Genomic DNA, 12,853 nt, shown 5'->3' on the forward strand with positions numbered 1-12,853 from the left:
AAATTATAATGTCAAATGCCTCTCCACATTTTTTGCCATCTTCATTCATCGCCAGCATTCCGTGACTCCCAAAATGCCTACCATGAGAAACCCGCATCACCACTACCATATTGTGGCAACAAACTATAAATCCACCATCAATTTTTATCATGGCGCCACCATAGCTGATTTTCAATAACATTGATTCTTGAACATCTTTATAATTTCCAACATGTCTTGGAAATCAAAGATGATCCCCATATCAACACTCCATTGATCAAAGTTCTATCGACAAGTTGATAGGAAAAAACTCACTAAAACCTACCATGATTCATAATCTGAACACTGCTAAATTTCACACAAGCAAAATTTGTAAATTAGATAGAAAACCCACGAAGAAAAAGTTTCTCACATAGCAGAATACCCTGTGGACATTACATATAGATAGATCTCGAATCAAAGTAGTTCTAGATATCAATTAGATAAATGCTTTAATGAGGCGTGATATAAATTAGATTTAATTAATTACTTTAGTTTTGCTATGATTTTTAAGTTGTAAATATCATTTTTAGTGTTTAAAAGTATTCTATTTTAAAACTTACATTTATTTGATTCTATAAATTTTAATTGAGAAGTTAAACATGTAAATCCATTATCTAAAAATTAGAGTTGAATTTTTGGTATTTTATTATCAATTCTAGACAAACATATTCGGGAGGCGGATGATTGTTGCATAAAGTTTGACTCAATCCTTCCATCGGGACAGTTTCTTTTAGTTACAGAAAGTTTTAGAATTTTGGCATTCTGTCATCAAATATAGTTCTTGATGTGAATGATTTTAAACTAATACCTAACCAGTATAATTTGAAAAGATGGAGAAGGGAAGCAAAGAGTAGATGCGTGAATGATGCACATGAAGAAAAAATTCAAGATGGTGCTAACCTCGATAACACTGGAATATTTATGGCTTATAACCATTGGATTGGAGTTCCGACGAAGCTATTAGGTTCAAGCTCTGTCTGTACATAGAATAGAATTCCGAAAATTGAGAATATTCTTGTAGAGAGGTTAGAGACAATTACAATATACAGTCATACACTCACTATTTTGCTTGGAAAACAAAAGAATATTGATGGTATTACGGTGTAAAACAATAGAGGTCAAAAAATTATCAACTACAAGTTGTAATTATCAAGGCCCAAATCCCTCAACGCATCGGTGGCAGCATCCTTACAGTTGCTATGTGTTTGCTTGGCTTTCCTTATGTATTTCTCAATTCCATACAAAAGCAAGGTTGTTCTGTCCAATACAAAAGTTCCAACAAGGTTACCATAACGAGGTAATATGATTCGCATTCTGCGGTTTCTAGCAATCTTTTTATTTGGCATTTGCCTCATGCAATATTTTTAAAACCAAATCGGTTATTGCTTTGGTTATAAAAGATGTTCAAAGTAGTCAAACTGATATTAATCAAACAATGCATAAACTATTACTTAAAACATAATTTTATAACTAAAGTAAAAACATCGTTTTATAGGTTTTTAATATATAATGTACACGTAAAAGATCATAATTCTTAAGTTTAATGAAATACACCAATATCTAATAACAATAACAATGTTACATCTAAAATGAAAAAAAAAAATGACAAATTACTGTAAAAAAAATATTAAAGGAATCAAGATCTAAAAATTGTAAATTAATATAAATGACTAAATTATATACTTTATTAAAATAATATTGATAGAATAATTTATGCATATTTGTAATCCTTATTAAAATATGTTTTTATTTGTCTCAAAAATGTTTCAGATTAAATTTTACAAAACTAAAATAAGTTTTTGAAAACACTGTTCAACCTCGTTTTAAACCAGTTCGGAAATGGTCTAGTTGTTAATATTAACGGAAAAATTACCAAGTCAATTCCCAGTTAAACAGAACTACCTGTTCAGGTTTTTCAAACTACATTCATAGTAAATGCTAGAAGACAGACTACAAAACTGCAAAACGAGAAAAAAAAATGCAAAGCAATGTATGATTAAACATTTTGCATAATAAATATCACGAATCATAAACTTGCCTGTTTTCTGGATTTCTCACAACTAGATTTCTGATCATAAGACAGGAGTTTCTCTGCATTTGGTGTGCTGCAGGAAATTTCTTCATGGCCTGAACAGCTAGGTCACCAGCACCAGCTTCAACGGCACGGGCTGCGTTTTCAGGTGATCTTAAACACAGCACAGAAATAATAGACATAATCTGTGCCACAAATAAAAGCAACAAAATAAAAAACAGGTACAAGATGTACATATATACATAAATTGGAAGGAAACAAGTAAACCATGAGTTTTAAAGAGAAAATTACGTCCATGATATGGTCTGATATAACTCTTTGTAAATGTTGGTAGCAATAGCATGATTAAGTATATTAGGAGTCTGAACCCAGTAACAACATTATAAACCATGATTACATCATTTACAAACTTCAATAACCACTGTCCAATTGACTAATGCCTATTGGAATTCCTATAACGAAATTGATGTGCCCAAAAAGAACAATTCAAGACTTCGAGCAGGATGTTTTAGTCTGACTGATTTTACAATGGCTACTCAAACAGATATTGCAGATTCTCACCTCTTGCAAAACAGATGGGTCATCGGAAAACATGCATGAAAGTGTGAACAACTTCTCCATACCTCCTTTCCCAACAATTTCACTCTTGTTCATGTCACTTCCTGCTAACTGATCAATTAAACAAAGAAATGAGTCATTTAACTTAATGGAATGACAACTTTTAACTTAATGGAATTGAACGTTAAAAGTTATAAGCAATCAAATAATGAATATGTTTATGATCATTTCAGTTTTACCTACATTACTCAACTACATTCATATCATATATAAAAACTTACAAGTATAAATTGTGTTTGGATTGAAAATTTATGAGATCATTACTGCAAACTCCAGCTCATGATTTTATGGAAGCCAAGTGAATTTCATCAGCTACATACACCCAAAAACATGGGTGCATTCACATTTTTATTTTCATTTTAAAAAGATGCAAGGGATTTATCTAGGACACAAACAAACCACACTCAAATCCCAAGTGATTGAAATTATAACAGTATAATATGCAGGGAAAACTTTCAGCTCAAGAAGAAAATGTAGGACAACCATCAAAACAACAAAAAGAGAAAATGCAAACCCTACAAAGAACCACTAGCATTGGAAACCATATTTTGCAGAGAGAAATTACAAAAAATTAATAATAATAAACAAATGACTAGGTGGGCAGTCCAGAGAAACATTTTCAACCCATACCTTTGAAAGTAATGAGCAACAAACTTTGGCCACAGCTTTGTTACCTTGTTCACCACTGTCATCGATACATCTGAGTACTGCATCGACACCACCTTTCTCAGCAATGGATTTACATATTTCATCCTGCAACATAAAATACAAGGCATAAATACAATACAATTCTTGTGTCAGCAAGTCTTCAGTTTGAAGATGTGGCATGGCTAACACAGCATGCTGTATTGAAGCCAAGGAATGAAATACTCCGTGGGAATAATGACTCAAAAAAAAATAGTGAAACGGGACAGCTAGGCAACCAGACAGCAAATAAACATTTCCAAGTGGAGAGAATGTCTGAAGGATTGAGCCCATAAAAGAGAAAAAGGAAAATTGTTGAGGAGGTGGATGGTGTGATGCAACTCTATTCCTCTTCTCTCTCTGCCACTAACTTTTCGGATTTCCTTGCTCTGCCTCCTTTCTCATTCTATCAGCATCAGTTACTCCTCCTCCCAAGTATACACTCAGGGAGTTGATTTTACTGTTCATACTCAATAAGGCAGCAAGCGTACATTTTATTTATTGTGCCATTACACATGCAAAAGCCATACACAGGGATAAGAAGCAAAAGCCACCTAATAATTGACCAATGAGACTGCGAGTCTTGTATTAAGATACACAGGCAAATATACCGCCATTATCCCAGAGTTTAATTTCCACTAACATGTCCACCTGGCCTCATCTGAATCAATAAAAGGAAACCATTGCAGCAACTCAATCTTAGGAATCATTCACGGTGAGACAGTCCATAAAAACTCTTGGTCTTTCAACAGTTATTTTGAGACAAAGTATAACTGACAATTTGTCACCACAAAAATCACCTAAAACCATACAACTACATGCTTTATCTAATGGCTGCATTCCTATGAGTTTCCAATACAAACACAATTTTGCATACTCAATATAGGATTGGATATTACTCCACTTACATTTACAGCAATGAATTTCAAAGTGGTGCACGCTGGAACTAGGTCAGGTGAGCAAAGCCCTGCACTCAGACAATCCACAAGAGCTTCTGCAATTCCTATCTTGGCAAATTTTCGTGCATAACCATACACCTGAAAACAGATCAAAACGAATACTTTTGCAATGATGTACACATAACTGAAATGATAGCAGATTACAACTTCGAAAGACATGAACCAGAAATCCCCTATTCATATTCACCAAATTAAGTTCCTAACTTGCACCCTTTTACTTCTTTATTTTCACGTGTCCGTGTACATGAACACCTGTGACACTCCACGGACTATTTGGTCAAAAACAATATTCCCATCATCAATATTAAAGTAATCTGTAAGGAATGAAAGAACGAACCTAACTGACCCACAAGTCAGTGAATAGTTAATAAATGGGCAAAAATAGCAATGTAAATGCTGCAGGGGCAATTTTTAGAAACCCATCGTGAGGAGAGTGCTGAGACTCTGGAATTATCTCTAACCAATATAGAATAAGTTATACTAAAAGTAACTGAAACTTTTTTTAAGGGTCTAGTTTTCACACACTGCCAATATAAACATTTCAAGATTGTCAAACAAACTCTGAAACCTCGATCTCTAACTGAGCTGAATGGCAGTTGTGATCTGTGTTTCGTAAGGCTTTCTTGTCGTAATCAATTAGAGTTACCTATGACTTTCAAGATAATTATTAAAAAAAAAAGTCAACAAACTTATTATACATGAACTATGTGATTAGATGACAGTGTAATAAACATTTAAATTTCTTTCATAATTACCTGTGAATTCATGAAAAAGAAGAATTGTTTCCGATACCCAAACAAGACTAATGATATATGGACACATCCTGCAGGACAAATGCTAAATATATATGACTCTTAAGATAAATCAAATTCTTGTAATTATGCATGGACACCTGTTAAAGTACAAACACAAAATTGACATCTTTCATTTCTCGATATCTATCCTCGTACCATATCATATTCCTCATCACATCATATTACTTAACATGTCTACATTTCTTTCTCTACCACAAGTGTCCATGGATAAATTTTACCAAATTTCTTTAACATCCATAATAATTGTTAGAATAAATAGTCTTTAATAGGATTTATTGTAAGGTGTTGTATGTTTTGTCTTGGACCTAGTTCTTAGATGTATCTTTTGGAATTTTCTTCTTTTCCCTCATATACATTGTGTCCCATGTATCCAAAGTTATTATAAATGAGAATCTTAAGAGAGGGAAACACACACTCTCAAATATCTTTCTCAAGTATAATAAGCACACTAAGTGCATGTTTGGATTAAAGTATGGAAACTTAGATTGAGAAGGTTTCATTTTGCTAACTGAGTTTGCAAAGGCAACCTCGATCTTACTTTCAATTGAAACCTGGTTTCAGGCCAAATGTAGTATGCTAAGGTACTTTTAAGGAAAATCAAACATACAACCAAACTGAGTTTTCGGGACAAAACGTAACTTGGAAGTGACCAAACGGTAAACCAAACATAATCTAACATATCATCAAGCAGCCGAACTCACCTGCGAAGCCACGACTCGATTGTCATCCGGAGTCAAAAGCGCGCGAACTGCGTCATACAAACTCTGGATCCCCCTGTTCTTATGCAACGACAAGATCTCCAAAACCAGCTCATCAACCTTCAACTCCATAAAGGACTCCTTCACGATCTCATCGCCGGTCGCCGCAGAAGCCACGACGCGAAATCCACTGCTCAAGACCTCCACATCCTGCTTATTATCAGCCAGAAAACCAATCACAATCGTCGGTCCGTCACACCGCTGAAACGTGCCCGTACTCTGAACATCTGAAACGACAGAGAGAATCAGCATTCAAAAGGAGAAATTCAAAACAGTGGCGAAATGGCAACGGTTGATAAACGAGTAGTCAACCGTGAAGCAACGACGACAATGCGTTTAAAGCAGAGAGAAGGAGCTCGCGAGATCCAGTGGCGCGGGGGATTTTGGAACAGAGCGAACAAGTTAACTCGACGGCACCGTTTCTGGTCGCAATTGCCGAATTAGAATTTGCATTTGGATTTGGATTCGAACACAATTCATGGAGCGTGTTGAACGCTATGGCGAGTTCGTGATCGTCGGGTTCGGATTGGAGGTGCTTCAAGCGGTCCAAGCAGTCGATGACGGGGTTGGTGTCGCCGGGGACGGAGGTGACGATGCCTGCGAAACGACGTCGTTGAGGGATTGAGAGAGGGAGAAGAAGGTGAGAAGGTGAGAAGAGAGAGAGGAACCTGAGAGATCGACGCCTTGAAGAGTGAGGGTCTGGATGGCGTCTTGGAGGGCCTCGGTGGGGTCCATGCCGAGGTCGTCGACGTTTTCTTTCACAAGTTCTTCGAAAGCTTCCTGCGAGATCGTACGCGTCGCCATTGCTTCTTCTTTCACTCTCACTCCTCTCTTCCTGTCTTTCCTTTTGTTTCAAAGTTCTTGAGTTTTAGCCTGTGACTGGTGAAAGTATATGCTTACTAGGGTGAACTGATTTTGAAAATGGAGATGAAACGCGGTAAGATCTACCAGGGTTATGTTTGGTATCTATTGGTTTAATGTCTCGATAGGTCCCTATTTTCGTCTGAAATTTGAAATAGGTTCCTGTTATATTTGAAGTCTTAATTAGATCCTTATTTTTGTTAATTTGATGCAAATAAATCTTTTCCGTCAATTTCAGAAAACGGCGTTAAGCAGTGCGTGACATGGCGTGTGAATGCAATTTTTTAATACTCAGATATTTTGAATGAAGTAAATATAGTATAATCCATGCTGAAATTAATTAAACAGAGGGCAAATTTGGAAAAACGTAATGTTTTGTTTGCTGAAACATCTCTGGAAGGGAGAAATCAAAATCAAGTTGAAGATTTTTCTATTCTAGGCCTCGTGTCGTCTCAGAGTTGGGAAAGAGTGGATGCTGTTCGAGTGGATGCCCGAGGGAGAATCAAATGCAGAATTCCCGTTCAACATGTTCTATCTAAGACGTTTTAATTGAGGAATGCAACTGAGATTGGGGAAACAAATTGGGGGTTTTTTATTATTAGGGTTCGCGTGAGGGAAGAAAAATCGCGATCTTTGTTCGAGCTGAAGCGGCAAGGTTCGTCGTGAAGAAGAAATAGTTGGAAGCGGCATGCAGGGGTTCGTGTCTCGATAGGTCAGGTGTGGGTCCTTTATTGATGAGAAACTACAATATTCGGTGGTGGTCCCCCAAAGCAACCCAAGAACCAATCATGCCATCATCACAGTTATCTGAAGTGTGTATGAATGACCAGGAAGCTCAACTATAGATGTGTGTATAAATGACAATGATGCCAAGTTTAAGGATCTTATTATGTAATAGTCTAAGGAACAATGTTTATGGTTTTACTGCTATGTAATTTAATGAAAGGCAATGATGCCAACTATGTGTTTTGGATGTATTACAATGTTTTGGATATATTAGAATTTCCTTCTTTGACGTCTTATATATTACAATGCCAGGAACTGTATTTCCATTGTTGTATTACTAAAGCATAAGTACTATTTTTTAATAGTTTGGTGGGCACAGTTATGTTTAGAAATTTTTGCAGGTCTTATATCTGATACTGTATATGTTAGGGTATAAGGTGGGAGGTAATGAGAAGGAGAAGAAAGGTAGGAGGGAAGTGAGGTCGAACGATATCGACCGTAAAGGTCGAACGTTGGAAGGCAGGGAGCACATGTTAGGGGCTGGAAAGTGTACAAGAGAAGGTGTAGGAGGGAGAGAGAGGGGGACCGAACGGTAGAAGGTGGGGAACTATGTGACCGAACGGTAGAGGGAGGACGACCAGACCGAACGGTTGGGAACAGGGAGGTAGTTGGACGAGCGATAGAGGAGGGTGGACTACCAGACCGAACGGTCGTGAGCAGGGAGGTAGTTGGACGAGCGGTAGACGAGGGAGGACGACCAGACCGAACGGTAGAAGGTGTGGAGCTATGTGACCGAGTGGTAGACGAGGGAGGACGACCAGACCGAACGGTCGGGAACATGGAGGTAGTTGGACGAGCGATAGAGGGTGGACTTGCAAAGTGATAAACATTGTGAGTTCGTCATCTACATCACTGGACCTGCAAAGCAAAATCCAGAGAAGAACAGAAATGCCAGTCTCTCGCCGAACCTCCGTCGTGGCGCAACCATCTCCCTCACGTCTTCATCGTCAACCTGCAAGCAGAAAACCACAAGAGGCGCACCACCAGAAACCAACCCAGAATCTTCTCCACCATCACCAAGCATTATCGTCGCCGCTGTTGAAGCCTAAATCGCCTCGACCACCATCGCACTGCCACTTTCTCCTTCGTCTCCATCAACGTGTGAATAAAAAACACACAGAATCCAATTCGCGGTGCAGGCAGGAAAGCCTTCTTCCAACTTCCAAAGCTAATTTGTTCCTCACACGAACCCTGCCCCTAATTTTTTCCCCAATCTCAATTACATTTGTCAATTAAAGGGGTCTACACTTGATTTTGATTTCTCCCTTCCAGAGATGTTTCAGCAAACAAAACATTAAGTTTTTCCAAATTTGCCCTCTATTTAATTAATTTCAGCATGGATTATACTATATTTACTTCATTCAAAATATCTGAGTATTAAAAAATTGGATTCACACACGCCACGTCACACACTCCTTAACGCTGTTTTATGAAATTGACGGAAAGGTTTTATTTGCATCAAATTAACAAAAATAAGGATCTAATTAAGACTTCAAATATAACAGGGACCCATCAAGGGAAGAGGAGGGCCACCGGTTCCGAGGTCGCCATGGCCGACCTCGACCCAAGGACGAACGCGGAAGACCGGCTGGAACCTATTGGAAAAACCCAGCTGATCCTAATAGGGAAGGAGCCTTCCCAGACGACTACCATGGCGAGAGGATTAGAGCCCGATACTGAAGAAGAGTTGAGGTCGCTCCTGTGGAAGAACCGAGACCTGTTCGCGTGGACGGCGGCCGACATGCCGGGGATTCACCCATCAATCATGTCTCATAAACTAGCATTGTTTAAGGAGGCCCGTTCGGTGGCGCAAAGGAAGCGAAGGATGGGAGATGAGAAGAGAAAGGTGGTGGAGGAGGAGGTAGAGAAGCTAAAGACGGCCGGCTTTGTTAGAGAGGTCACCTATACCACGTGGCTGGCCAATGTGGTAATGGTAAAAAAGGCCAGCGGGAAGTGGCGAATGTGCACGGATTACACCGATCTAAACAAAGCCTGCCCAAAAGACTCTCATCCCCTGCCTAGCATTGACGCATTGGTAGACGGCATGTCCGGACACAGGATACTGAGCTTCTTGGACGCTTACTACGGGTATAACCAGATACCAATGTACGGGCCGGACCGGGAGAAGACGACCTTCATGACAGAGCGGGCTAACTTCTGCTACGAAGTAATGCCCTTTGGCCTAAAGAACGCCGGAGCCACTTACCAGCGATTGATGGACCGAATCTTCCGAGAACAAATTGGCAGATGCATGGACGTCTATGTCGACGACATGGTCGTCCGATCGGCGGACGACGGTGGCCACATTAAAGACCTGGAGGAAGTTTTCCACCAAGTCAAAAAATTCGGGATGCGCTTGAACCCGGCCAAATGTACGTTCGGGGTAGCCGCCGGGAAGTTCTTAGGCTTCATGCTTACGTCTAGGGGGATCGAAGCTAATCCCGATAAGTGCGAGGCAGTATTGCAGATGCAGAGCCCGACCACCCTTAAAGAAGTACAGAGACTCGTTGGGCGGCTCACGGCATTGTCCCGATTCATCCCAAAGCTAGCCGAGCGGGTTAGACCCGTCCTACGAAGGATGAAGAAGGGAGCCGGCTCGATATGGGACGCCGAGTGCGAACGCGCCTTCCAGGATGTCAAGAATATCCTGCTTAACCCGCCTGTCATGAACCGTCCAGCGCTAGGGGAGGATCTGCATGTCTTCCTGGGCGTGTCAGAATCGGCCATCAGCGCCGTGTTAACGCAAGAAGGCCCCAACCAAGGCTGGTGTACTTCACTAGCCACACACTCATGGACCGGGAAACTCGCTATCAAGAAGTCGAAAAGGTGGCGCTCGCCTTATTACACGCGTCAAGGCGCCTCCGGCCGTATTTCCAAAGCCACCAAATCGTCGTCCGAACCGATTTCCCAATTTCAAGAATCCTAAGGAAGCCGGACCTGGCGAGACGCATGGTGGCATGGGCGGTAGAATTGTCCGAGTTCGGCTTGCGCTACGAACCGAGAGGGTCGGTCAAGGGTCAGCACCTCGCTGACTTCGCAGCCGAGCTACCTCCCTCCGTCCAGAGCGAGTGGAATTTATACGTGGATGGGGCGTCCGGCCGAACAGTCAGTGGAGCCGGCATCGTGTTGGAGGGACCTGACGGATTCCTATTGGAGCACTCCTTGATATTTAAGTTCAAGGTCTCCAATAACCAAGCAGAGTATGAAGGCTTGGTAGCCGGCCTAGAGTTGGCGAAGGACATGAGGGCGAAAAAAGTCACATGTCGGACGGACTCCCAACTGGTCGTCGGCCAGATGAATGGTGACTTCCAGGTGAAGGAAGAACACTTAATGCGATACTTCCATCGCGCAACAGAGCTGGCAAGGACGTTCGACCGGATCAAAATCCAACATATCCCGAGGGAGGAAAACGCCCGGGCGGATATGTTATCTAAGCTTAGCGCAGAAAAGGAAAAGGGGCAACTAACGACGATCGTACGGCAAGTGTTGTTCCAACCTTCGGTTGACTGCTTGGCGGTGTCCACCAAGGAGGATTGGCGATCTGAGGTCCGAGAAATAATGTCCCGACAGGACACCGGACGGCCCGTCACACCCAGCGAGGCAAAGAGGACCGCACGCTACCTGCTGATAGGGGATAGCTTGTATAGGAGGGGGTTCTCCACCCCCCTTCTTAAGTGCCTAGGGAAGGAAGAGGCGCGCTATGTGATGGACGAACTGCACAACGGCATTTGCGGGTTCCACACAGGTTGACGGACGCTAAAGGCCCGAGTCACAAGAGCAGGCTACTATTGGCCGACCCTGGAAGCTGATACAAAGACGTTCGTCCAAAAATGCCTCAGTTGCCAAGCGTACGCCAATACTCATCTGCACCCCCACACTTTGCACTCGATCGTGTCGCCCTGGCCGTTCGCCCAATGGGGAATGGATATCGTAGGACCATTTCCCATAGGTCGGGCCCAGAAGAAATTCTTTTTGGTAGCGGTCGACTACTTCACTAAGTGGGTAGAGGTCGAACCTCTAGCAACCATAACGGCCGCCCAGGTCCAGAAATTCTGCTGGAAATTGGTATGCCGCTTCGGCCTCCCGCACACGGTCATCACAGATAGTGGCCGACAGTTCATAGATAAAAAGCTTGCCGAGTTCTTCAAGGGGTTGGGGATCAGACATGTTACCAGCTCGGTCGAACACCCTCAGACGAACGGTCAAGTTGAGGCGATGAACAAGGCTGTGGTGGCCGAGCTGAAACGGCGAGTAGGGGAAAAAAAGGGGGCATGGGTCGACGAGCTACCCGAAGGCTTGTGGGCCTATCGGTGCACAGCTCACGGAACAACCGAGGAAACCCCCTTTAACTTAACATATGGCACTGATGCCATGTTGCCGGTTGAGCTGGGTGAGCCATCATTGCGGAGACAGATCGAAGACCTGCAGTTGAACGACCAGGAACTAAGGATCGACCTGGACTCCCTAGACGAACAGCGAGACCGGGCGGCCTTGAGAGCCGAGGCTTGTAAACGCATGGTGGAGAGAAAATACAACTCCAAGGTGCGACCTAGAAGCTTTCAGGAAGGCGACTTGGTGTGGAGAAAGGCTGCAGAAGCTCGCCGAGTAGCTACGCATGGCCAGCTGGCAGCAAAATGGGAGGGACCTTTTCGGGTGATCGAAGCGCTCGGGAATGGAGCATACAGACTACAAAACCCGGACGGACGGCATGTCCCAAACACTTGGAATGCAACACATTTGAAATTTTATTTCAGTTGAATTGTGAATTGTATTGTTAAAATTAATTCAATGACAGGACGCCCGTTTTCTCCCAAAACTAAAGAACCATGTGCACGGATTACACCAATCAAAAGACCAAGCTGATGAACGGAGGAGTTCCCATGAACCATTGTCAGCTTGGTCGGACGATAAACGGAGAGTTCTTTCCGAAGAACCACTGCCGTCCGCCAATCAAAAGACCAAGCTGATGAACGGAGTTCCCATGAACCACTGTCAGCTTGGCCGGACGGTAAACGGAGAGTTCTTTCCGAAGAACCACTGTCGTCCGTCAATCAAAAGACCAAGCTGATGAACGGAGTTCCCATGAACCACTGTCAGCTTGGCCGGACGGTGAACAGAGAGTTCTTTCCAAAGAACCACTGCCGTCCGCCAATCAGAAGACCAAGCTGATGAACGGAGTTCCCATGAACCACTGTAAGCTTGGCCGGACGGTGAACGGAGAGTTCTTTCCGAAGAACCACTACCGTCCGCCAATCAAAAGACCAGTTGATGAACGGAGTTCCCATGAACCACTGTCAGCTTGGTCGGACGGTGAACGGA

The 12,853-nt window shown here is 42.3% G+C and overlaps 2 protein-coding genes across 2 annotated transcripts; one reads left to right on the plus strand and one right to left on the minus strand.

Annotated features, from left to right (window-relative positions):
• Positions 1–926: 926 nt before the first annotated feature.
• Positions 927–6,787, minus strand: LOC124845932 (ARM repeat superfamily protein). Its single transcript, XM_088110777.1, has 8 exons — positions 6,556–6,787; positions 6,200–6,484; positions 5,831–6,114; positions 4,264–4,392; positions 3,302–3,424; positions 2,615–2,722; positions 2,060–2,238; positions 927–1,278 (listed from the first exon to the last, which is right to left on the minus strand). The coding sequence occupies exons 1-8, from the start codon at positions 6,689–6,691 to the stop codon at positions 1,155–1,157; spliced, it is 1,368 nt and encodes a 455-aa protein (XP_087966903.1). The 5' UTR covers positions 6,692–6,787; the 3' UTR covers positions 927–1,154.
• Positions 6,788–10,483: 3,696 nt separating this feature from the next.
• On the plus strand, positions 10,484–11,284 carry LOC148202796 (uncharacterized). Its single transcript, XM_088109683.1, has one exon. The coding sequence runs from the start codon at positions 10,484–10,486 to the stop codon at positions 11,282–11,284; it is 801 nt and encodes a 266-aa protein (XP_087965809.1).
• The last annotated feature ends 1,569 nt before the right edge of the window (positions 11,285–12,853 follow it).

Source organism: Vigna umbellata, chromosome 3 (assembly GCF_029865625.1).
Source record: "Vigna umbellata cultivar VRB3 chromosome 3, Vumbellata_1.0, whole genome shotgun sequence".
Taxonomy (NCBI): Eukaryota; Viridiplantae; Streptophyta; class Magnoliopsida; order Fabales; family Fabaceae; genus Vigna; species Vigna umbellata.